Source organism: Pleurodeles waltl, chromosome 5 (genome assembly GCF_031143425.1).
Source record: "Pleurodeles waltl isolate 20211129_DDA chromosome 5, aPleWal1.hap1.20221129, whole genome shotgun sequence".
Classification (NCBI taxonomy): domain Eukaryota; kingdom Metazoa; phylum Chordata; class Amphibia; order Caudata; family Salamandridae; genus Pleurodeles; species Pleurodeles waltl.
In genome coordinates this window covers 690,917,264-690,943,943 of record NC_090444.1, presented here as the reverse complement: position 1 = coordinate 690,943,943, position 26,680 = coordinate 690,917,264, and the positions used below count along the sequence as shown (strand labels likewise).

Here is a 26,680-nt window from a genome sequence, read left to right as displayed (position 1 = left end):
TTACCTTCAATTTTGTACATTTGTATATATATTACTTAATCCTTTAATAGGTACATACTTACATTTTTCATTGCGCGGGCACTATTACTATAGTACAACTCCTACCTCACCCTCTGCGGGGAAAACAATCGAAGATGGAGTCGACGCCCATGCGCAATGAGCACAGAAGGTGGAGTCACTCGGTCCCGTGACTCGAAAACACTTCTTCGAAGAAAAACAACTTGTAACACTCCGACCCAACACCAGATGGCGAGCTCATGCATACCATGTGAATCTCAGCGACTGATGCCACGAACAGATGTACACTGGGTAAGTGACATTTTCATTTCACCCTGGGCTCTGCACTGTGCTCATGTTTCGCACATACCCATTCAGGTATACCCAGCCTAGCTGAATTGGTCTCTTGACTGCAGCACATGCCCGAGACTCAGATCATTGTCTAACTTGACATTGTACAGGAATTGCAGGAGATTACACCACCTTCCTCTGGTCAGTAATCCCTCCCCATGTGAAGGATGGCACGGGATGTACCGTGGCCTGATTATTTTCCTTGAGGGCTGTCATCAGTCAAGTATTGATCTGAGGGCACCAGTTGCTCAGTCAACTTGGGGACACTGGCACCAGTCTCTGTGCTTCAACTCTAACCCCATTGACATGCAGCTGTTTTATGTATGTCTCCAGATTACTGAGCCAGACAGCCACAACCACTCCACCCTCTGAAACCAGAGTTGCCTAAGTGGGCTCACTGACATGGTCAGGGCCAACCTGGAATCTCATCACATCTGGAGACTTAACCACTGCATTTACTGCAGGTGCACCAGAGGCATTCTTTTTGTTCGGGACAGGTAGGGTTTCCAGTTTGGTGTCCATGAGCTTTAGTCATGACCCCAAGCCTTTTTGGGATCCCAGATTTCAACTTTGTACCCACCCTTGTATTGGGGAAGTCTATTTGTATCCTTTGCTTTGGCACCATCTTTCCCTTGGGAGGGATTTTTGGCCTTTCTTATGGTCCCAGTGCTTGTTTTGACCCAGTGGTCTGCCTTCTTCCCCAACTTTTGACGAGAAAGTGGACCAGGATCTATCAGGTACTGATGTAACTTCTCTTGAAAATGATTACTTAGCTGATGCTCTTAATTAAATTATAAAGCCCTTCATTATCATGCACATTGATACTTTTTAGCCAGCCTAATGTCCTTCATGAGGTCGTAGGACTCAGTATCTGCCTCATTCAATGTCAGGAGTCTATCCTTGCATTTACCAGAGAAGTTCCCAAAGGAGAGAGCCCCACCTTCCTGTCTCTACAGGCTCTCAAATGCTGTGAACTATTTGGTGATAACACCACCCTCTGACTATTTTGGGACAATCCCTTTGGGGATTTTAGGGTCACAGGTTTCCTCCCTGTTCATGATTTAGCTGCTACCAGATTGCAAAAATAGGCTCTGTAGCAACACACCAGGGGACGCTAACCTTTTAAATATGGGACAGCTAGTATGTCTCCATCCACATCCGCTCAACACATGCGAGTCAGTCAAAATACCTGTTGTATTCCATACTGAGTCTTGATGATGGTCTGACAGACCTGACTGCCACTACAGGCCAAAACGTCAACATTACCTTCTCGTGTGAAAAGCTGAATTGAAAGTCCATGATATTGCTTGAACTGGGACTGAAAACTAGGCAATTATTGTGCAGAACTGTCAGGGTTATAACCCCTTTCGGGATCTGCAGTTGGAATTCAATCTTATGATCTAGAGGGGTTGTATATAGTGTTTATAAGATAGTAATTAGTTGGAATTGTTGTACATTTTCTGAACTTCCTGAATCCTATTGAGTAGTTTATTGAATTGTAACAGTATGGCGATGTCTTATTCATTTATGGAAGACTGGACCATATGTACACATAACTATATCTAAATAATTCCTTTAGGAGTATTTTTAAGTAAGCCATTGTCTGTACCCAGTTCCTAGTGGAATACGGGGTTGCCCCAAGTGTGTACACTTTTAGAAAGTGAGCATTTTCTTGCTTAGCCATTCTGTGCCTCTGCCTGCAGAATTCATGTCTGGCTCAGACTAACCATTGGGCTGTTTGTGGATTCCATTCCCTCTAAACAGTGACACAAAGGGGGCGGAGGTGTGTCCTGCATATCCTGGTGAGTCTTCCTGGGCTAAAGTGGGAGGGAGGAGCGGACACCTGCACCTGAAAGGGCTATACTTGTCTTTAAGCAATGCAGTCTCTTACCCCCTGGAGTCTGGGGCCAGGCCTGGGTAAGACAGGATCTTGTGAACAACAGAGACTTTCCCTTGAAGTTTGCCTCCTACAGAGGCAGAAATTAGTAAGTAGTGGACCCAAAAGCACAGGTTTTTAGAACACTTCTGGGTCAAGATGATCCTTTGCCAAGGAGAAGAGTTGGAGGAGTACTGCCCTTTGCTGTGTGCTTTCTTGGGTTAGCCTGTGGATGCTGCTTCAGCCTTAGAGGACAAAGACTGGAAGTTGCTGTGTGTCCTGCTTGTGCATTGTCTCCAAGGGCTTGAAGTAGAGCTTGCCTCCTGTTGAAAGTCTCAGGAATATCAAAGGCTTCGGATTCATCTGCCTACAGCACAGGCAACTGTTTTGTGCTGAAACAGAAGAAAACCACCATGACGCCATTGACTGCAGTATGATCTGACAACCCTGCACAGAGCTGTGCCCTGTTTTGCACCACAATCCTGGTCTCATTGCTTCCACCTGACAGTCACTGATGCGCTCCTTGCACCATGACCTGCGGGCGCTGCATTGCCTTGCTCACACCGCAGCCTTGGTATCCCTGATAACGACATTCTATGCTTACACCAATGGAGCTGTCTGCACATTGGCCTGAGGACACTGCTTGCGAGGTGCACAAAGCATCATCCCGGCCATCTTCACAGCCTCTGTCCACCGACAGACCATCAACTCCAGCAATGACACCACTGCCTGCACCGTGACCTGGAAACACTGCATCTAGCACTGCCCTGCTTCACATGGCTGCCCTGGTCTTACCGATGGCGCAGGACACCATCACCGAGCTGCTACCGCACCTCACACTGTCCTGCTTCGTACCACAGCCCCGACGCCATCTACGCCAGCACTCCTGACTTAATCAGCCAGTAGTTCGATCTGCAATGCGTGACTTCAAGGGCCTAGCAGCTGCTACACTGACCACCGGAACTGTGTCCCGCCAACACAGCACTCTGGATCTCATTGCGAGGACCACAACTCCCAACCTTTTCAAGGTACTGTTTGCAAGTTTTCCTGACAGTGTAGTTGTCCTGTGACCCCATGGTTGGCCTGAACTGTTTGATTTGTTCACAATGCTGTGATAGCCCCAGGTGGAACTATCAATCAAGAAACTATTTGTAAATAATTCTTGCAAAATTCATCTTTAACTATGGATTTTACTTTATTTGGTTTTGTTTACAAAGATTAATATTGGCTATTTTAGGAAAACTGGTTTGGGGTCCTTTTGTAGTACTTTCACTGTATTACTGTTGTGCAAATGCTTCAACATGGCTTCCGAGATAAGCCTGACTGCTTTTGTCAAGCTACCAAGGGGGGTGAGGGTGAGCTAGTTATCTTCCGTGCTTTGACTAGTCCATTACATGGACATGGTGTAAACGGTGAGCCAACTAGAGACCCCATTTCTAACAAAGTTAGAACATTCACTTGTTCTTCCATACTTCAGGCAAATCTTAGAGGCATGTGCTTTTGTTTAACCACAAGGACTGATAGTTCCAGTTGACAATACTTGTTTAGTACACAGTGACTAGCTTCTAGCCATTTCTGTTGCAGACTTGACATTTTCTGTCACATTACTCCAAGCAAAAGGGCTCCATAATGCATTGATTAGAGTGCACTTGGTAACCATTGCTTAATACAGGCCTTTGCTATGACTTTCGTATACTGGGTATGTATACTCTTCCTAAAAGGCCTCTTGAGGACATTCCCACAAGTATGCCAGTCACCTGTATCATGGGGGTATTTGTAGTTCTAGCTATATGGGACATATTGAATTTATTACTGTCGGCATGGTGCACCTATTGCCTCTGCACCTAAGCTTTGGGGATACAGAGTGCGAATTGACGGTTACCAGCAAGTCCAATAAAAATATATATATCTTATCATTCTTTAACCAAAGCTTAATTAACTTATAAAGGTAGTCAATCTTTCAAAATTTCAAAAATTGTAAAGGAAGAGGTGAACCATTTTAGTAGTGTATTATAGTGTAACACTGGTTGTATGATATGCGGGCACCAGACCCCACCTGTATATGGTGAACTTAAAATACCATGTTCGATGGCATCTGTCGCTGTAGATACGCATGTTCTGCAATAGCTCGCCATCTGGTGTTGGGCCGGAGTGTTACAAGTTGTTTTTCTTCGAAGAAGTCTTTCGAGTCACGGGACCGAGTGACTCCTCCTTTTGTCTCCATTGCGCATGGGCGTCGACTCCATCTTCGATTGTTTTTTTTCCGCCATCGGGTTCGGACGTGTTCCTGTCGCTCCGAGTTTCGGAACGGAAAATTAGCTAATTTCGGAAGATTTTTGTCGGTATTGTTGCGTTCGGGATCGGCGTACTTAGATTCCACACCGCATCGAAGATCGAAGAGCTCCGGTGCCCTTCGGGGTAGTTTTTCGATCCCCCGTCGGAGCCTGGTCGGCCCGACCGCGTGCTGAAGAACGCCGATGGAACGGACCCCGTTCCGTTTCTGCCCCAAATGCCACAATAAATACCCCTACACAGACCAACACTTGGTCTGCAACCTGTGCCTGTCACCTGAGCACAGCGAAGACACCTGCGAGGCCTGTCGTGCGTTCCGGTCCCAAAAACACTCCGAGACCGTCGAGCCAGAAGACTTCAGATGGCGTCCGCACCGACAGCCCAACGGGAGTTCGAGGAAGAGGAAGGTACCTTCTCGATCCAAGACTCAGACTCCGAAGGATTCGACGATACACAAACCGTGAGTAAGACGTCGAAAACCACACAGAGAAACATTTACAAGGCCCAGGGGACGCCACTGCCATCCGGCCATGGCTCCACCCATAAATTCGGTGACCGACCGTCGGCACCGAAAAAGGCCCAAACAGTGCCGAGGTCGTCCGACTCCGGTCTAGACACCGGCACGCAGCCTTCTCGGGACCGAGAAAGTGCTGGAGACAAGCCTCGACACCGAGATGCCGGTGTGGACACGGCTCGACGCCGAGACAGCGGCACCGAAGCAGATCGATGCCGAGAGGTTTCGGCCCCGAAAAAGAAAAAAGTCACCTCGGAGCCGAAAAAACACGCAGACAGGGTTTCGATGCCGAAACAAACTGCAAGCGACCCAGCTTCAGGCTCTTATACAGAAGAGCACTCGCTAACCTCCCAAATGCAAAAGCATAGGTTTGAGGAAGAGCTACAAGCAACTGATGTGGACCATACGCAAAAGCGTATCTTCATACAGCAGGGGACAGGAAAAATAAGCACCCTTCCCCCCATTAGGAGAAAGAGAAGGTTGGAGTTCCAGACTGAACAGACACCACAACCAAAAGTGGTGAAAAGAGTTACCCCACCACCCTCTCCTCCGCCCGTGATTAACGTCTCACCAGCACAAACTCCATCACTCTCCCCAGCTCACACCACCATGAGCCAGGGTGACCAAGATCAGGATGCATGGGACCTATACGACGCCCCAGTGTCAGATAATAGTCCGGAGGCATACCCTACGAAGCCATCTCCACCAGAAGACAGCACCGCGTATTCTCAAGAGGTGGCTAGAGCAGCACAATTTCACAACGTAAGCCTCCACTCAGAACAGGTCGAGGATGATTTTTTATTCAACACACTCTCCTCCACCCACAGCTCATACCAAAGCCTGCCTATGCTCCCTGGTATGCTCCGGCACGCAAAAGACATCTTTAAGGAGCCGGTCAAAAGTAGGGCAATCACACCAAGGGTGGAAAAAAAGTATAAGGCGCCTCCTACAGACCCGGTTTTCATCACTACACAGCTGCCACCAGACTCTGTCGTTGTAGGAGCAGCTAGGAAAAGGGCCAACTCTCACACATCTGGAGATGCACCACCCCCAGATAAAGAAAGCCGCAAGTTCGATGCAGCTGGTAAGAGTCGCAGCACAAGCTGCAAACCAGTGGCGCATCGCGAACTCCCAGGCACTACTTGCGCGCTATGACAGAGCCCACTGGGACGAGATGCAACATCTCATTGAACATCTGCCCAAGGACTTACAAAATAGGGCAAAACAAGTGGTTGAGGAGGGACAGACCATTTCCAACAACCAGATCCGCTCCTCCATGGACGCTGCAGATACAGCTGCACGGACAATTAATACATCTGTAACTATCAGAAGGCATGCATGGCTCCGAACGTCTGGATTTAAACCAGAGATTCAACAAGCAGTTCTCAATATGCCTTTTAATGAAAAAGAACTGTTCGGTCCAGAAGTGGACACAGCGATTGAGAAACTCAAAAAAGATACGGACACTGCCAAAGCCATGGGCGCACTCTACTCCCCGCAGAGCAGAGGGAATTACAGCACATTCCGTAAAACGCCCTTTCCGAGGGGGGTTTCGGGGTCAAAGCACACAAGCCAGCACCTCACAAGCAACACCGTCCAGTTACCAGGGACAGTATAGAGGAGGTTTTCGGGGACAATATAGAGGAGGGCAATTCCCTAGAAATAGAGGAAGATTTCAGAGCCCCAAAACCCCTACTACTAAACAGTGACTCACATGTCACTCACCCCCTCCACACAACACCAGTGGGGGGAAGAATAGGTCATTATTACAAAGCATGGGAGGAAATCACTACAGACACTTGGGTTCTAGCAATTATCCAACATGGTTATTGCATAGAATTTCTACAATTCCCTCCAAACATACCACCAAAAGCACAAAATTTAACGACACACCATTCCAATCTCCTGGAGATAGAAGTGCAGGCACTATTGCAAAAGAATGCAATCGAATTAGTGCCAAACACACAAATAAACACAGGAGTTTACTCACTGTACTTTCTGATACCAAAGAAAGACAAAACACTGAGACCAATCCTAGACCTCAGAGTAGTGAACACTTTCATCAAATCAGACCACTTCCACATGGTCACACTACAAGAAGTATTGCCATTGCTAAAACTACACGACTACATGGCAACTTTAGACCTCAAGGATGCTTATTTCCATATACCAATACACCCATCGCACAGGAAATACCTAAGGTTTGTATTCAAAGGAATACATTACCAATTCAAGGTACTGCCTTTCGGATTAACAACCGCACCAAGAGTCTTTACCAAATGTCTAGCGGTAGTCGCTGCACACATAAGAAGGCAGCAAATACATGTGTTCCCATATTTGGACGACTGGCTAATCAAGGCCCATTCGTTTATAGAGTGCTCAAATCACACAAATCAGATCATACAAACCCTCTTCAAACTCGGGTTCACCGTCAACTTTACAAAATCCAACATTCTGCCGCGCAAGGTACAACAATACCTAGGAGCCATAATAGACACATCAAAGGGAGTAGCCACTCCAAGTCCACAAAGAATTCTAAATTTCAACACCATCATACAACGCATGTATCCAACACAAAAGATACAAGCAAAGATGGTATTACAACTCCTAGGCATGATGTCTTCATGCATAGCCATTGTCCCAAACGCAAGACTGCACATGAGGCCCTTACAACAATGCCTAGCATCACAGTGGTCTCAAGCACAGGGTCACCTTCTAGATCTGGTGTTAATAGACCGCCAAACTTACCTCTCGCTTCTGTGGTGGAACAACATAAATTTAAACAAGGGGCGGCCTTTCCAAGACCCAGTGCCACAATACGTAATAACAACAGATGCTTCCATGACAGGGTGGGGAGCACACCTCGATCAACACAGCATACAAGGACAATGGAACGTACATCAAACAAAACTGCATATCAATCACCTAGAACTTCTAGCAGTTTTTCAAGCACTAAAAGCTTTCCAACCAATAATAGTTCACAAATACATTCTCGTCAAAACAGACAACATGACAACAATGTATTATCTAAACAAGCAGGGGGGGACGCACTCCACGCAGTTAAGCCTGCTAGCACAAAAGATTTGGCGTTGGGCAATTCACAACCAAATTCGCCTAATAGCACAATTTATACCAGGGATCCAAAATCAACTCTCAGACAATCTCTCTCGAGATCACCAACAGGTCCACGAATGGGAAATTCACCCCCAAATTCTGAACACTTATTTCAAACTCTGGGGAACACCTCAGACTTGTTTGCGACAAGGGAGAACGCAAAATGCCAAAACTTCGCATCCAGATACCCACACGAACAATCCCAAGGCAATGCCCTATAGATAAACTGGTCAGGGATATTTGCTTACGCTTTTCCTCCTCTCCCTCTCCTTCCTTACCTGGTAAACAAACTCAGTCAAAGCAAACTCAAACTCATATTCATAGCACCAACTTGGGCAAGGCAACCCTGGTACACAACGCTGCTAGACCTATCAGTGGTACCCTGCATCAAATTGCCCAACAGGCCAGATCTGTTGACACAGCACAACCAAAAGATCAGACACCCAGATCCAGCATCGCTGAATCTAGCAATCTGGCTCCTGAAATCCTAGAATTCGGGCACTTACAACTTACCCAAGAATGTATGGAAGTCATAAAACAAGCCAGAAGGCCATCCACCAGGCACTGCTATGCAAGTAAATGGAAGAGGTTTGTTTGCTACTGCCATATTAATCAAATACAACCATTACACACAACTCCAGAACATGTAGTGGGTTACTTGCTTCACTTACAAAAATCTAACCTGGCTTTCTCTTCCATTAAAATACACCTTGCAGCAATATCTGCATACCTGCAGACTACCTATTCAACTTCCCTATATAAGATACCAGTCATTAAAGCATTCATGGAGGGCCTTAGGAGAATTATACCACCAAGAACACCACCTGTTCCTTCATGGAACCTAAATGTTGTCCTAACTAGACTTATGGGTCCACCTTTTGAACCCATGCACTCCTGCGACATACAGTTCCTAACCTGGAAGGTGGCATTTCTCATCGCCATTACTTCCCTAAGAAGAGTAAGCGAGATTCAGGCGTTTACAATACAGGAACCTTTTATACAACTACACAAAAATAAAGTCGTCCTAAGGACCAATCCTAAATTTTTGCCAAAGGTTATTTCACCGTTCCATCTAAATCAAACAGTGGAACTTCCAGTGTTTTTTCCACAGCCAGATACCGTAGCTGAAAGGGCACTACATACATTAGATGTCAAAAGAGCATTGATGTATTACATTGACAGAACAAAAAACGTCAGAAAGACTAAACAACTATTTATTGCATTTCAAAAACCTCATGCAGGAAACCCAATATCAAAACAAGGTATAGCCAGATGGATAGTTAAATGCATCCAAATCTGCTACCTTAAAGCTAAACGACAGCTGCCCATTACACCAAGGGCACACTCAACCAGAAAGAAAGGTGCTACCATGGCCTTTCTAGGAAACATCCCAATGCAAGAAATATGTAAGGCAGCCACATGGTCTACGCCTCACACATTCACCAAGCACTACTGTGTAGACGTGTTATCCGCATAACAAGCCACAGTAGGTCAAGCCGTATTAAGAACATTATTTCAGACTACTTCCACTCCTACAGGCTGATCCACCGCTTTTGGGGAAATAACTGCTTACTAGTCTATGCCGAACATGCGTATCTACAGCGACAGATGCCATCGAACTGAAAATGTCACTTACCCAGTGTACATCTGTTCGTGGCATCAGTCGCAGTAGATTCGCATGTGCCCACCCGCCTCCCCGGGAGCCTGTAGCAGTTTGGAAGTTACCTTCAATTATTTATATATGTATCATCTCAACCTTAAATAGGTGCATACTTAGTCACTCCATTGCATGGGCACTATTACTACAATTCAACTCCTACCTCACCCTCTGCGGGGAAAAACAATCGAAGATGGAGTCGACGCCCATGCGCAATGGAGACAAAAGGAGGAGTCACTCGGTCCCGTGACTCGAAAGACTTCTTCGAAGAAAAACAACTTGTAACACTCCGGCCCAACACCAGATGGCGAGCTATTGCAGAACATGCGAATCTACTGCGACTGATGCCACGAACAGATGTACACTGGGTAAGTGACATTTTCATTATAAATTATACTCGGGACCAAATGTAAACTAAGAAGCTTAGACAGTGTTCCTCCTAGAACAGTCCAAAATAGAACATAGATTTTTGTTTTTCAACATCAGTATTGCGTAGGTGAAGTCGACATTTCAGTCCTTATACAATTCTCCAGAACCACCATCAGGACAAAGGAAGATGTCATACTAGGCAGGCGGTGCTTTCAAGAAGAGTGCTGATTCAGATCAAGAGTTGGGATAGGATAACCTCTAGCAAAACCATAACCTTGAAGAATGGTCTCTTGGATTAAGCACTCAATGCTTTCAGTCTTAAAGTAACCTGTACATGTTCCTTTTGAGTGAACACACTGTCATGGTTTCAAGGGAACAAGATACAGCTTATGGCGTTGGCATATACACCGACAGCACAGAGAATCTGTGGAATATCCACTGCTCAAGTAAACTACATGTAACCACTGTGTTCCTGCAATACTCATGTATTCACATGTGGCTCTTCACTAACTCCCAGTCTGAAGCTCACATTGACTAATCACTTATGCTATGAGATGTGAGCGATTGTGGTCTCTTTAGGGTTTGTGAATACTCTGCACATTCACCTCAGTGGTTGAAGTTTTTTTTAAATTCTAGGGAATCCTAGCCTAATAAGGAATGATTCATGCATATGAATCAGTGGAAGATCCCATAGCTGAAGAACTGCAGCTAAAGGCAGGTAACTGATATTGCTTGCCTTTGTAACAAGACACTATTACAATTTTGAATTATCCACTTAGTGCGATCTCAAGTAAATCTACCTGTGATTTTTAATTGGTAGAGATTTTAAGAACTTGAGTTTGCAAAGGTACCTTAAAGTTATCTTCTAGCCATGTGTATGCAGTCCCATTTAACTTCTTGGAGAGACTTGTACTGAAGCAGCTGCTCTTGCGTTAACTGTTCTTGTACCTTCTAATTAGTGTACCTAGAAATCATTGTAACCACATCAGTTTAAAAGTGGTTTGTAATCTGATCTTACTTTTCCTATAGATGGAGCTGCGTATTGCATGGGGCGTATGAATTCGGATTGCTGGTAAGTTGATCAGTCCAGATTCAGTATGTCTGATTCTACCCCTGATGCTAACCCAATTCCTTACTTTTTTTAGCATCATAATTCTCCATTTTTTATAAATGTTTATTAAATTTGCATGTGGCATAGTGAGACAAGGCACTTGGCTATGAATCTCAGGGTTCGAAAACAAGGCCAACAGCAACACCCTTTTTAATGGAGAATTTTAATAGAGAACAGTTGTTTGATACAGTAGATGAGATACTGCAACAGATCAGAAAAGATCACATTGCCATGTCGATGGGGGTCCTACAGTTTAAGGGGCAGCAGCGAAGGGGAGCCATCCTGATTAGAGACCGAGAAGAGGCCTACAAACAGTTGATTCACAGGCTGGCCACCAACACACAACAGTGGCAGTTTGAGGTGCCACACAGTCCTTTTGCTGGCGAGCGAAATGTGAATGAGTCAAGAGGGACACCAACAACAAAGTAACTCTAAAACTGGACTGCCACCAGTACACAGCCCCTGTAAGAGGAAGAATAAAGGGCTTCCTCCAAGAGTGGAGGGAGGTCACATTGGACAAATGGGTCCTCATCATTATTCAGTACGGCTATTGCATAGAACTGGAAGGCACCCACCCACTCTGGGCCCCCATCCCAGCACCCACAGAAAGGAAGAAAAGACCCATCTTCAGCAGGAAGCAAAAGAACTGTTACAAAAACAGGCAATAGAAAATATACCCCTAGAAGATAAGGAATCTGCTTCATGTACTTCTTGGTACAGAAAAGTCACTATGACCAATACTAGACTACTGCTTCCTAAACAACTTCATAAGAACACAAATGTTCAAAATGGCAACTATACAGGATGTTATCCCTCAACTCCAGCAAGAGGATTACATGGGAACCAAAGACTCAAACGGATGCCTGTCTGCACATTCCAATGAATCACAGGCACAATCATTTCTATAGCTTCATGATAAAATACACTACCAATTGAGTGCTACACTGGGGCATAAAATCAGCTCAGAGTATTCAAAGTGCCTACCGGCTGTAGCCACTCACCTGAGGAAAAAGGGGATACATGTTTAACCCTACTTAAACGACTGGCTGGCAAGAGCATGTCCTGCACTCAAGTGCAGAGACCGCATGAAAACAGTGACATTCCCATTAAGGTCCACAATAAATATGTAGAAGTCTTAACCCCCACAGTAATTAGGACAAATATCACTCTCCTAATGGTTCAGTAATTCGACTTCATATCGATGACACATCATGATTGACATTCAAAAAAAATGTTTTTTAATCACAACCAAAATATATGTATATATGTACAATGATCATCAAAACCCAAAATATTTCTAAAATATAAATCAAACCCTCACCAATCGACAAAACGGATACCCAAATAAACAAAAAAAGGACTATGTACGACTAAGCACACACAGACACCGAACTCATAATTTCAAACAGGAAAATCTCAATGTGGAATTTACACATCACATATCCTTATTCAAACACTATTCTCAATATCACATGGACACAAATTAAATCAGGCTAATAGATAGTTCATTCCTACTAGATCCCCAGCTTTATACTCTGAAGAGGTCCATACAATCAAGATTATTGCTGATATCTCAATGACAAATGCCGGTAATGTGCCTGAAAATTCTAACTGATGTATTTAAATCCGGTTTGTCCTTGAAACGGAATAAACGTCAAAGGTAATCCTCCATATATTCATAGGTCGTCATCCTTGCCGACGTGCGTTTCGGTGGGCTTACACCTTCGGATTTAATCACAATTCTTCGCAGCCACCTTCATCAGGGCACTAAATCAAGAATTGTGCACTGCGCTAAATTTCTCAATCTGATAATGTAAAGAAAGACAGTCGACAACAGAGGCTCGTATGGGTCAGGGGGCCATACCGCCAATTCAAACGCGCTCATAGGCAAACATGCTGAACAACCGAAGAAACGGCCCCAACTGTTTCCTCTACAGTCTTAACCCACTCCAGAACAGGAGTAGTTCTTGGGAGCAAAAACAAACACAGTACATGTGAGGGCATTTCAGAAGTCATGGACATAACACAATAAGCTCTCCTTTCCCAGAAGGGTCCATATCTGACAGTGAGGACTTTGGGGAGATAATCTGTGATGGCTTCCTACATACCACTAATACCACATGTGAAGCTGCACATGAGAACGATCCACGAATGGGTCCAAAGTAATTGGTCACTGGTGACGGGGAGCTGGAAAGTTCTAGTGGCTCTAATGCAGTGTGCATGAGGAAATGGAACAAAGTGAATGTAACAGCAGGACAGCATTTATGATACCAGCTCCAGGTTTTTATAAAACAATTTGCAGTGGATCTGCCACCTTTGTCTTAAAGGTTTTTCTCTTAGGACTCTGGATTGAGTCCCAAGGTTGCCTGGATGATTTGGTTACAGCCAGTCAGGTCTCCGGATGAGATCGCTGCTCTGCCAATCCTTGGCAGTGTGATAGTTTTTTTCCAACCTTACTTTCACCAAAACTAGTGAACAGGTTTACATCAAAACACTTTCTGGACCAATATCTATATTTCTAACAAATTTGGTGTAAATCTGTTCAGTGGCTTGGGGTGTAGTAGCCTAAAAGTCTATGGAAAAATTGAGGGAAACGTGTTTTGGAACTTTTTTGAGGTCCGGCTTGGTGGATTACCCAGAAACTTTCCATGCGTAAACTAGTAAAACAAAAACTAGCACTTTTTGGGAAAGTTTTGTGGAGCTTTGTCAAATTGTGCCAACGTTATTAGCAACAAAGGCATTTCCGTGCAAGCACTCCTAACTAACCAGTGGCAACCGCCATATATACGGATGTGTACATAATATGCAGTCACGATTCAGAAGTTGACCAGAAATTACAACTAACAAAGCTGAGTATTTATACATCATAGGATCTGCATAAATAACCATGCACAAACAACTTTTAAGGGATCTTTCCACAATATTGAACAATGATAGTTTTGGATTTTTTAAATTCTGAATTCATTGAATTGTTAGTGTTTTTATAAACTCACATAATAAAAGGAAAGATAAAGTAAAGTCAAGTAGCCCTAAATACTGAAATCGGGTTCTGTGACTTCAAGGTAACTATGCTTTCAGAGCGATAACCTAATGTTATCGGTTAGCCTCAGTGTAATTACTTAACATCAGTTTTTGCTTAAAATTTGGTTCTGCATAGTTTGATCTTCATTGATGGTCATAACCTAAATAGTCCTGCACCTGTAGAGATCTCAAACACTTTATATATGTGAAAAGGAGAGACAATACAGAGTAGAAATAACGGGGTTGGGTGGTCCCCATAATGTTCTTTGTCATAGCTACCTACTGTCAGAGGACCCGTTCTTTAAAAAAAATATATATATATAAAAAATGGAAATTTTGTAATATTTCATTGGCCTACTTTATATCATCCATTAACTACCCAGCTTCACAGTGAGATTTAAATCTTGTAGCCTCCTTTTTGCTCACGCCTTTTAGCCTGTTTATTAGACATGTTTCCTGATTTGCATGACTGACTTTATGGTTGCGATCGCTTCTCATTGAAGTATTGACCAACTATAGGCTTTCTTGTAATGTTTACTATATTGTCTTCACAAAGGAAATGTACTTTTCCAGGCAGTCTACTAAATCTGATTGTAAACAGAATTCAATCTTAACCAAGAAAAGTTTGGCTCTGTGGCAGAGATCGTGTTTTCTGGTCGACCTCTCCAGAGCCATACAATTTATTTCCTGCTCCTTGTACTGCATCCAAAGAAAAAGCATCAGTATTTTTTCAGAGATGCTTACAGATCAATGTGTTCAAAAACTTGAGCCGTGGGTACTGATTTTATAGGCATTTCTTAGGTTTACATCTTCCCAACCAGTTGAAAGTGAGAAGAGTAAGGAAGGAAGGATGGTGACTCCTGGGCATTCAGTTCGCAGCTCCCCGGAATCCTAACACCTACCATTTTTTGGTAAATATAGAATGTTCAGACTTCGAGCATATTAACAGGAGGTAACTCAACTGGTCTCTTTGGAGCACGTGGGTAGGGTTGTACTAAGCAGTAAGCCTTTTGCCTTTGACCGCTACTGAAGTTCATTTAAGTTTTTTTCCTGGTTTGCCTCAAACACTCGCAATTCCAGGCAGTTATAAATAAATAGCAAGGATTTGGTGCAAATTTTCATGCTTTGACTGAAATCCTGAATCAGTCACACGTTCTTGAATGATTAGTGCCTTTATCCTTCTTGTGAATTTCACATTAGAACAAGAATTTGCCTTATAATGCATGCCACCATTCTCATGTTAATTGATATCTATGTAATAAATCGACTCCAAGTTTTTATTCTTTACTGGATAGGAACCAACAGTAGTCAAATGATCTAAACTTTAAATAAGATTTTAGTTTATTTGTATTGGTTTAAATGCATGCATTGAATACTTTCTAGGACTAACATGAGTACTTAGTTTGTCTATGAAGTTAATTGTCCTATGTTGTGTCCAGTATCTAAATAAGTGATTTTCCTAACCCAGCGATGTAGGAAATGGGGGATTTTCTTTTACCACAAGTAGGTGCTGTGTCCATCTAGTTTATGCAAAATGTTTGAGTTTCACATTATAAGCTTGTCTGCTCCTTTTGAGCAAAATCATTTGTCAGGAAGCATTGCTGAGACATGTAATCTCCATGTTCAGCTTATTTTGTCTGCTGCTGTTGTACAGATCTCAATGTTTTCAACTTTAATTAACAGGTACTTATACACTCTGGACAACTGTGAGAATCTGATATTCAGTCAGCCAGATCAGACGCTGGAAATTCTGATGAGTGAGCTTGACCCTGAAATTATGGACCAGTTCTACATGAAAGACGGTGTTACCGCAAATGATGTCACTCGTGTAAGGAGTTCCGTTTTGTCTTGTTAACAAACATTGCTTCTCAGCTGAAAATGTTTCAGTAAAATTCCCGATGTATGCATACCATATAGTTTTACACGTTTAACCTGTGGTGTGCATGGCAAATGATCTCTGGATCAGTGTCTGTCTGCTTTCCTTAGAGGTAAATAAGGATAGTCAGGAGTACACTACACAGGCGCTCCGCTAAAGTATCCCAAATTGGAAATTAGAGTAGCGTGTGTGCTCACTACATGCTTAAACGCATGCACAAGTCATCTGTGACTGATATGTGCTGATAAACCGATGTGAAGTCCTTAGGGTAATTTTAATCACTTGGCTGTTTGCGTATGAATAATGGGAGCAGTTTCCTTCAAAGCTTTGTACAAGAAGCGCACATCGGAGCCCCGCAGCCCAGAGGATGTAGTTTATCCTTGGCCTGACAGTCAGATATTGCTGTTCTTGTATGGTGCGTTTCTGGTCTAACAACCAGTGTGCCAGGAAGTGGAAGAGCATGGTCGTCTTTCACATAAAAGTACATTGGGTATCTTCTGGGTCTGACAAAGCTGTTAGAAACACTGTTCGTTTTTCATTCTCAAGTGCTTCCTGTTTTGTTAACCAACCAGTGTATTGTCTGACCCGCTTTTAAAGATAATCCCAGCATGGATTTTTATCACTTAAAGTTAATCGGTTGGTCCTGTTACCTAGGCCCCTTCCCTGCAGACCAGTCTAATATGGGTAGGGTAAGACTCTTGAGGTCGATAACCTGAGTAGTATTGCATTCTTATACTAATATACAATGCTAAAGCCACAAAGCTGCGTTAGCAAGCACTATATATCATTAACATTCAGTTAATTTATTTCGCCCTGCCAGTGTAGGTTCAATTGCTGTACATTTGAAGGGCAGTGGGCCAGAGGAAATTCAAAATCAAGACTTTAGACGTTTGCAGTTTTGCATTGCTTAACTGATATGCACTGTTCAGATTTAATTATTTAAATGTTTCTTGTTACAGGTGAGTGGAATTCGTGACCTGATACCAGGTTCTGTCATTGATGCCACAATGTTCAGTCCTTGTGGTTATTCAATGAATGGGATGAAATCTGATGTAAGTTATGTTTTGCTTACTATTCTCATTCTACGTCCATTTGTTTTGCTACATTTTGAATATTCCAAAAATTTTTCCTTAGGGAACTTACTGGACTATTCACATCACACCAGAGCCAGAATTCTCATACGTTAGTTTTGAAACTAACGTAGCTCTCAACTCCTATGACGATCTGATTAGTAATGTTGTAGATGTATTCAAGCCAAGAAAATTTGTGACCACCCTCTTTGTCAATAAGGTGAGTCCCCCCCCTTATAAATTAGCTATTTTAGCTGCACTTCGCATTTGTATGGTTGGACTGGATGTGTTTTCTTCTGTATTCAAGTTTAACAATTTTTTAAAATTTAATGTGACTATCTTGTCATGCTGTAGCTGAGTTTCTCACTTTTCGAGTAACCGTTCAATGTGGCTTACTACCTGTGAAAAATCAAATGTTCGATGGCATATGTGGCTGTAGATTCACATGATTTGCATAAGTCTGTCTAGTGTTGGGTCCTGAGTGTTAAGTTTTTGTTTGAAGAATCTTTTAGAGCCACAAGATCAAGTGACTCCTTGGTGATACTGCACCTGGGGATAGTCCTTTTTTTAGATTTTCTCTGCCGTCTGGTTCGCATTGACCATCATTTGTGTTTGCTTTTGTCACTAAGTACGGCAGGTATGCCCAGATGTGGGCCCCGGCCTCTCTATGCCACTAGATTTAAGCTAGACTGGCTGAAGGCTGATACCCTGATACTAGTCCCTGGATGCTTGTTCCTGGTCCAGGGAGGACCTGGCAGTTCAGGCTGGATTGTTCCCATTGGGAACCAGGGTCAAGGCTGAATTGCATATGGCTGGGTCCAAACTTGGGTGGTGTGGTGAGCAAAATAATTGGATTAAATCCAGATCTGTGACGGGGGGAGGGGTGAATATTTGATTGGTTCTGCATTCTGTCCATTTGTTTGCTTCTAGAGACTCCAGTCATTCCTCCAAAGCAGCTTCACAAGTGGAATAATGAACGCTCATCAGCGCCAACTCCATATTCAAAAAGGAACAGGGAAATTATTGGGCTTCCCCTGTTCAATCAAAAGGAAGCTCACCTTTGAAGAGGCCTTGGACACTACTCCTCTCCCTAAGGTCTTAAAGGACAAGGCTCCAGTTCAACTTTAGCCTTCACTACACTCGCCAGTGCTTGGTTCTACTCTACCACTCCCCCAATCTCCTACACTACATTTTTCATGACCGGGTCCACCACCGCCTCAGGGAGAACATTTGGGTGACATACCACACTACATAGACCCATATGATTCATACAATCCAGATCCCATCCGGTCAGATGACCCTGACTTGTATCCAGCACGGTCATCACCACCTGAAGGCACATCGGATCAGCAGGTCATAGCAAGGGCAGCCGCATACCACAATGTTCAGCTGCACACTGCCCCTATTGAAGAGGATTTCCTTTTCAACACCCTCACTACCACAATCAGTTTACCTATGTTGGAAGGCATGCTAATGATATTTTTAAAGAACCTGTAAAGTCTTGGGATATCACTCCAAAGGTGGAGAAGAAATACAAGCCTGTACCTACAGACCTTTTATTTATATGGGCCCAAATCCCTCCTGACTCCATAGAGGTCAGTACAGTATGAAAACATGCTAGTAATCAATCCACACAAGATACGCACCCTCCTGAAAAAGAAAAAAAAAAACTAGATGCAGTGGGGAAAAAAAGTGGCTGCACAAACTGGCAATCATTGGTGTCGCCAATTTGCAGGCAATTTTAGCATGATCGGATAAGCCCACTGGGTCAAAATGGAGGATTTCCTCTAGTACCTCCCAGACAAACATTGCAAAAGGGCACCAGAGGCAGTTTCAGAGGGTCAAACTGTCTCTAATAATACTATTAGGGTGCACACTTCAGCACGCGGTATTAACACTAATATACTTAGGCACACTGTGGTGTCCAGGATTCAAGCCAGAAATACAGCAGGCGGTTGATAACATGCCATTTGATAGGGGACACTTATTTGGCATAGAAGTTGACAACACCATAGAAAAACTTCAACAACAAAAAACCTCAGGCAGCAAAGGCTATGTGGGAATTACCACCACAGTGTGGTATTTTTCGATGCCCACAATTCAGGGTAGGCTTCAAACTATACTCTACTGAGCCTTCCACCTCTCAGATTAAGGTTCCCATTTCTACAATGGAGGATCCTACAGAGGTACAAAGGCAGAGGAAAGCCATCCACTTCCAGAGGATCGGTCTCCACTGCACCCCAGTGACTGTTAACCTCCTCACACCTCTCCAGTGAGGGGGAGACTAGAACATTTCTAGCCACAGTGGTCTATCACTACAGGCGAGTGAGTTCTCAGTTATCCAACATGGTCACTCCATGTCATTCCATTGTTGCAGGAAGAAGACTGCTTTCTTTCACAGTCCCACTCACCTAGGACACTGCAAATATCTCATTTGTAATTGCGGTATACCATTATCAGTTAAAGGTTTTACTCTTTAGGGTTACAACTGCTCCCAGGGTCTTCACAATGTCTAGCAGTAGTTACTACATATCTGACATCAACATTCATGTCTTCCCTTACTTGGGCGATTGGCTCATCAAAGCCAGTATGTTACAACACTGTCAGCACCACATCACAATGGATCTCCTTCACACTCTGGGATTCATCATCGACTTTCTCAAACACCATTTCTAGCCTTTACAAATACAGCCTTGTCTAGGAGCAGTGCTCAGTGTGCAGACAGGGCTAGCAAATCCAAGTCCAGTTCAAATTTAAACCTTAATTTTTCAGTTACAGCAAGACCACATTTACACAGTGAAGACAGTGATGTATCTAATAGGAATGATGGCGTCTTGCATTGCCATCGTACTTCATGCGAGACTGCACATGCGTCCCCTACAGCAATGTCATCAGTGGTCTCAGTCACAGGGTCATCTCCAAGATCTACTGTTGGATCACCAGACTAATTGCTCTCTGCAATGGTGGAACCCCACCAACATCAAGGGGTGGCCCTTTCTGGGCCCTGTGCCTCCGATCACTCTTGACTACAGATGCACCAGACAGGTTGGGGAGCTGACCTCAACTTCACAACAAAAGATCAATGGGATCCCATTCAACAAGCTTCACATATCAATTACTTGGAGTTTCAAGCACCTTTGCTAGCAATGAAGGTGTTTGTCAACTCCCACAAAGTGATTCTAGTTTGTACAGACAACAGGACTACCGTGTATTATCTGCAAAAACAAAGGGGGGGGTGACACGTTCTTGACAGTTGTCCCATCGTGCTCAACCAATATGGAAAAGGCAATTCACCACCCCATTCACTTAGTGCAGTGGTTCCCAAACTTTTTTTGACCTGCAGCTGACTTGACCTATTGGCCATTGTCTGTGTCCCCATTATGTTACTTTCTTATGAAGGGTCGGCGGATGTAAGCTTGCCCCAGGAGTACTATTTTTCTCACTGAAAATAATTGGGATGAAGCTGAAGGTATAATCATAGATGTAGGAAAACAAAAATAGAAGTTCTTTAATTAAAAAAAACTTTACCCGGATCGGCAACCGAGCAATAACTAAAGGGGCTACACTACAGGATCATCATCAGCACTAACTAGAAGATCTGATTCCAGACCAGTCTCTTCTTGATCTGAACATTCTTCCTTGAATCTCCAGCCAAGAACAGAAGTAATAAAGATAGAAAGCTTCTCACTGCGCCATTTTGGAGTGAGATAGGTCACAGGATATACAGATGACATAGGATACGCTTAAGCCACACACGACATAGCACGTAATGTGTGCCTATCTGTCCAGAACAGCCCACTCCACAAGTCGTGGAACATAGTGTGCAATTGCCAAGGCATCTTAGTGCTAGCGTTTTCTAAGAAGTGGGCAGATTAATTACTGGGTTTAGAAAACAGCTGTTTTAAGCAGTTGTATAAAAAGATGCTCTTAGATTGAGATTTAAGAGCAAGCAGTATGGTATTTCACAGTTTACATGTTAAAGTAAAACTCCTCTCTCCATCTGGCTCTTTATTGTAGTGACTACCACCAATCTGGTGGTTCTTGAACTGAATTTGAGAGGAAACATGCCAGGTTAAGAGTTTATTTGGAAGTATAATGGGCCTTCCCCGTGCAGCTTTGTGGGCCATACAGAGTGCCTTAAATTTCACTTGTTCACTGACTGGCAGCCAATGAAGGTCCTGCAAAAACTTTAGATGTTGAATTATATTTAGGTCCTTTGAGCAGCAAACTAACAGTTGCATTTTAAAGTGATTGGAGTTTTGATTGACCTAGTTTCTGGATCCCCAGTTAGTGTATTACAATAGTTTGTTTAGGTTAATACTAAAGCTACAATGACCGTTTTTGCATTTCTAAGGTGAGAAACTGTAAATCTTTCCTTAGTACTTTAAGCAGACGGAAACAGGAAGCTTTATCCTTGTTTATTTGATTGGGAAAGCAAAGGTGACCATCAAACACTCCTAGGTTTGTAACTTTCTGCACTAGACAAGGAAGAGGTCTGACGTGTTACAAAACGAGGTATCATTGCCAAATAAGATAACCTACATCTTTTCTGAATTCAGTTTTAGGCAATTACCTTACATCCAAAGATTAGCTAGACAGCTTCTGAATTTATTAGCTACTTTAGCCACATGAGATGGACACTACTATTTGCATATCAGCATAGGTCACTGCCTTAACACTGTCAGACCTTATAAGTTTAGCCAATGAAATGAGACTATATATATATATATAGATGTTGAAAAGTGTGAGGGGACAGTGAGCCTTGAGACACCCCACAAGGTAGACCGAAATGATCAAAGTATCCAAAACCCACCCTCTGTTCTCTTCCTGAGAAGAGATGAGGATGGTAAGAGTTGTGCCGCCAATCCAATATACTCCAACCAATGAGCAGAGATTGGTTCACTGTCAACTGCAGCAAAGATCGAGAATTAGCACAGCCCTACTTCCAGAGTCGGTCTTCCCGCAGAGCGGTGTAGTGTCCCGAAACCATGCTTGAGGGAACAAGGATATCATTAGTGTCTTAATTATATAAGATGCTCATTTAGTGACTTCTCCAAACTTTTAGTTGGAAAAGGTAGTCTAGATATCTGGCAGTAGCATTTGGTATCCTCAGCATCCAAAGTTTTTATTTTTTTATTTTTAAGTAATGGGCTAATGGATGCCATCTTCCATTCTGCTTTGCATTTACCTGTGGACTGAATCCTATTCAAGAGTTTAGAAAGTTACCTAGTGACTGTCTTGGAGACTGTGAAGTAGGAAAGGTGGACATGGGTCAGCTGGTGAGTTTGTCTACTACAAACCTGATGGTTCTGTTCCAAGAAGAGGGTAGCCAGCACATTCTAGCTGCTTCCCACATCCTTTCGTAGTTTCTGAGGTAGTCATAAGAGGGGAGAGATGTTACCCCAGTATGTCGTACAATTAGAGAAGAATTCTACATTGAGCTTATTTACCTTTTTCTTGACAGAACTCAGCTTGATACCAAATGTTTCGGTGGCATGTTACGGTTGGCAAGAGATGACTATTTAAAAATTCTTTAGTAGAATCTTTTGCCGCTCAGATTTTTTCCAAAATGATCTGTGCTTTATATTAAGGAAAAAATGTAATATAAAGTTCGATGGCATCTGTCGCTGTAGATACGCATGTTTTGCATAGCTCGCCATCTGGTATTGGGTCGGAGTGTTACAAGTTATTCTTCGAAGAAGTCTTTCGAGTCACGGGACCGAGTGACTCCTCCTTTTGTCTCCATTGCGCATGGGCGTCGACTCCATCTTCGTTTGTTTTTTTTCCGCCATCGGGTTCGGACGTGTTCCTGTCGCTCCGAGTTTCGGAACGGAAAAACAGCTAAATTTCGGAAGATTTTCGTCGGTATTGTTGCGTTCGGGATCGGTGTAGTCAGAATCGACACCGCATCGAAGATCGAAGAGCTCCGGAGCCCTTCGGGGTAGTTTTCGATCCCCGTCTGGGCCTGCTCGGCCCGACCGCGTGTAGAAGAACGCCGATGGAACAGACCCCGTTCCGTTTCTGTCCCAAATGCCACAAAAAATACCCCTATTCAGACCAACACTTGGTCTGTAACCTGTGCCTATCACCTGAGCACAGTGAAGACACCTGCGAGGCCTGTCGTGCGTTCCGGTCCCGAAAAACACTCCGAGACCGTCGAGCAAGAAGACTTCAAATGGTGTCCACGCCGACAGCGCACCGAGAGTTCGAGGTACAGGAAGAGGAAGAAACCTTTTCGATACACAAATCGGACTCCGAGGAATTAGACGATCCACGAACCGTGAGTAAGACGTTGAAAACCACGCATAAGAAGATTGTCAAGGCCCAGGGGACGCCACTGCCACCAGGCCATGGCTCCACCCATAAATTCGGTGACCGACCGGCACCGAAAAAGGCCCAATCAGTGCCGAGACCGTCCGACTCCGGTCGAGACACCGGCACGCAGCCTTGTCGGGACCGAGAAAGTGCTGGAGACATACATCGACACAGAGATAGCGGTGTAGACACGGCTCGACGCCGAGACAGCGGCACCGATGAAGATCGACGCCGAGATGTTTCGACTCCGAAAAAGAAAAAAGCCACCTCGGAGCCGAAAAAAGATGCAGACAGGGTTTCGGTGCCGAAACAACCTGCAACCGACCCAGTTTCAGGCTCTTATACCGAAGAGCAATCAATGACCTCCCAAATGCGAAAGCATAGGTTTGAGGAAGACCTGCAATCCACCGATGTAGACCATACGCAGAAACTTATTTTTATACAGCAGGGGACAGGAAAGATAAGCACCCTTCCCCCTATTAGGAGAAAGAGAAGACTGGAATTTCAAACTGACCAAACACCACAAACAAAAATGGTGAAAAGGGTTACTCCGCCACCCTCTCCTCCACCTATAATTCACGTCTCGCCAGCACAAACTCCATCACATTCCCCGGCTCACACCACCATGAGCCAAGGTGACCAGGATCAGGACGCATGGGACTTATACGACGCCCCTGTGTCAGATAACAGTCCGGAGCCATACCCTACAAAGCCATCACCACCAGAGGACAGTACTGCATATTCTCGGGTGGTGGCTAGAGCAGCACAATTCCACAATGTAAGCCTCCACTCAGAACAGGTCGAGGATGACTTTCTATTCAACACCCTCTCTGCCACCCACAGCTCCTACCAAAGCCTGCCTATGCTCCCTGGTATGCTTCGGCACGCAAAAGACATCTTTAAGGAGCTGGTCAAAAGTAGGGCAATCGCACCAAGGGTGGAAAAAAAGTATAAAGCGCCTCCTACAGACCCTATTTTCATAACTTCGCAGCTGCCACCAGATTCTGTCGTTGGAGAAGCAGCTAGGAAAAGGGCCAACTCCCACACATCTGGGGACGCACCACCCCCAGATAAGGAAAGCCGCAAGTTCGATGCAGCTGGAAAGAGTCGCAGCACAAGCTGCAAACCAGTGGCGCATTGCTAACTCACAGGCACTTCTTGCGTGCTATGACAGAGCCCATTGGGATGAGATGCAACATCTCATTGAACATCTACCCAAAGACCTACAAAAGAGGGCAAAGCAAGTGGTTGAAGGACAGAACATTTCAAACAACCAGATACGCTCCTCCATGGACGCAGCAGACACAGCTGCAAGAACAATAAATACATCTGTGACCATCAGAAGGCATGCATGGCTACGAACGTCTGGGTTTAAACCAGAGATTCAGCAGGCAGTTCTCAATATGCCATTCAACGAAAAAGAACTGTTCGGTCCAGAAGTGGACACGGCGATTGAGAAACTTAAAAAGGACACGGACACTGCTAAAGCCATGGGCGCACTCTACTCCCCGCAGAGCAGAGGAAAGCACAGCACCTTCCGCAAAACACCCTTTAGAGGGGGGTTTCGGGGTCAGGCCACACAAGCCAGCACCTCACAGGCAACACCATCCAGTTACCAGGGACAGTACAGGGGAGGCTTTCAGGGCCAATATAGAGGGCAATTCCCTAGGAATAGGGGAAAATTTCAAAGCCCCAAAACCCCTACAACTAAGCAGTGACTCACATTTCACTCACCCCCTCCACACAACACCAGTGGGGGGAAGAATAGGTCGTCATTACAAAGTATGGGAGGAAATCACTACAGACACTTGGGTTCTAGCAATTATCCAAAATGGTTATTGCATAGAATTTCTACAATTCCCTCCAAACATACCACCAAGAGCACAAAATTTATCAAAGCATCATTCCGAGCTCCTGGAGATAGAAGTTCAAGCGCTATTGCAAAAGAACGCAATCGAGTTAGTACCAAACACACAAATAAACACAGGAGTTTATTCACTGTACTTCTTAATACCAAAGAAGGACAAAACGCTAAGACCAATCCTAGACCTAAGAATACTAAACACATACATCAAATCAGACCACTTTCACATGGTCACACTACAAGAAGTGTTACCATTGCTGAAACTACACGACTACATGACATTAGACCTCAAAGACGCGTATTTCCATATACCAATACATCCATCGCACAGGAAATACCTAAGGTTTGTATTCAAAGGAATACACTACCAATTCAAGGTACTGCCTTTCGGTTTAACAACCGCACCAAGAGTCTTTACCAAATGTCTAGCAGTAGTTGCTGCACACATCAGAAGGCAGCAAATACATGTATTCCCGTATCTAGACGACTGGCTAATCAAGACCCATTCGTTAATAACGTGCTCACACCACACATCAAATCATACAAATCCTCTACAAACTAGGGTTCACAGTCAACTTCGCAAAATCCAACATTCTGCCGCGCAAGGTACAACAATACCTAGGAGCCATAATAAACACAACAATAGGAGTAGCCACTCCAAGTCCACAAAGAATTCAAAATTTCAACAACATCATTCAACGTATGTATCCAACACAGAAAATACAAGCAAAGATATTACAACTCCTAGGCATGATGTCTTCATGCATAGCCATTGTCCCAAACGCAAGACTGCACATGAGGCCCTTACAACAGTGCCTAGCATCACAGTGGTCACAAGCACAGGGTCACCTTACAGATCTGGTGTTAATAGACCGCCAAACTTACCTCTCGCTTCTATGGTGGAACAATATAAATTTAAACAAAGGGCGGCCTTTCCAAGACCCAGTGCCACAATACGTAATAACAACAGATGCTTCCATGACAGGGTGGGGAGCACACCTCGATCAACACAGCATACAAGGACAATGGAACGTACATCAAACAAAACTGCATATAAATCACCTAGAACTGCTAGCAGTTTTTCAAGCACTAAAGGCTTTTCAACCAATAATAGTTCACAAATACATTCTCGTCAAAACAGACAACATGACAACAATGTATTATCTAAACAAACAAGGGGGGACGCACTCAACGCAATTGAGCCTGCTGGCACAAAAGATATGGCGTTGGGCAATTCACAACCAAATTCGCCT

General features: G+C 44.0%; 1 protein-coding gene across 2 annotated transcripts in view; it reads left to right on the top strand.

Annotated features, from left to right (window-relative positions):
- AMD1 (adenosylmethionine decarboxylase 1) overlaps positions 1 to 26,680 on the top strand; it is a 139,565-nt gene that overhangs the window by 36,603 nt on the left and 76,282 nt on the right. For both annotated transcript variants that reach the window (XM_069234607.1, XM_069234606.1), the window contains exons 5-8: positions 11,200 to 11,242; positions 15,986 to 16,130; positions 17,138 to 17,230; positions 17,313 to 17,468. In XM_069234607.1, coding sequence (XP_069090708.1) covers positions 11,200 to 11,242; positions 15,986 to 16,130; positions 17,138 to 17,230; positions 17,313 to 17,468 — 437 coding nt within the window. The remainder of the gene's footprint in view (positions 1 to 11,199; positions 11,243 to 15,985; positions 16,131 to 17,137; positions 17,231 to 17,312; positions 17,469 to 26,680) is intronic.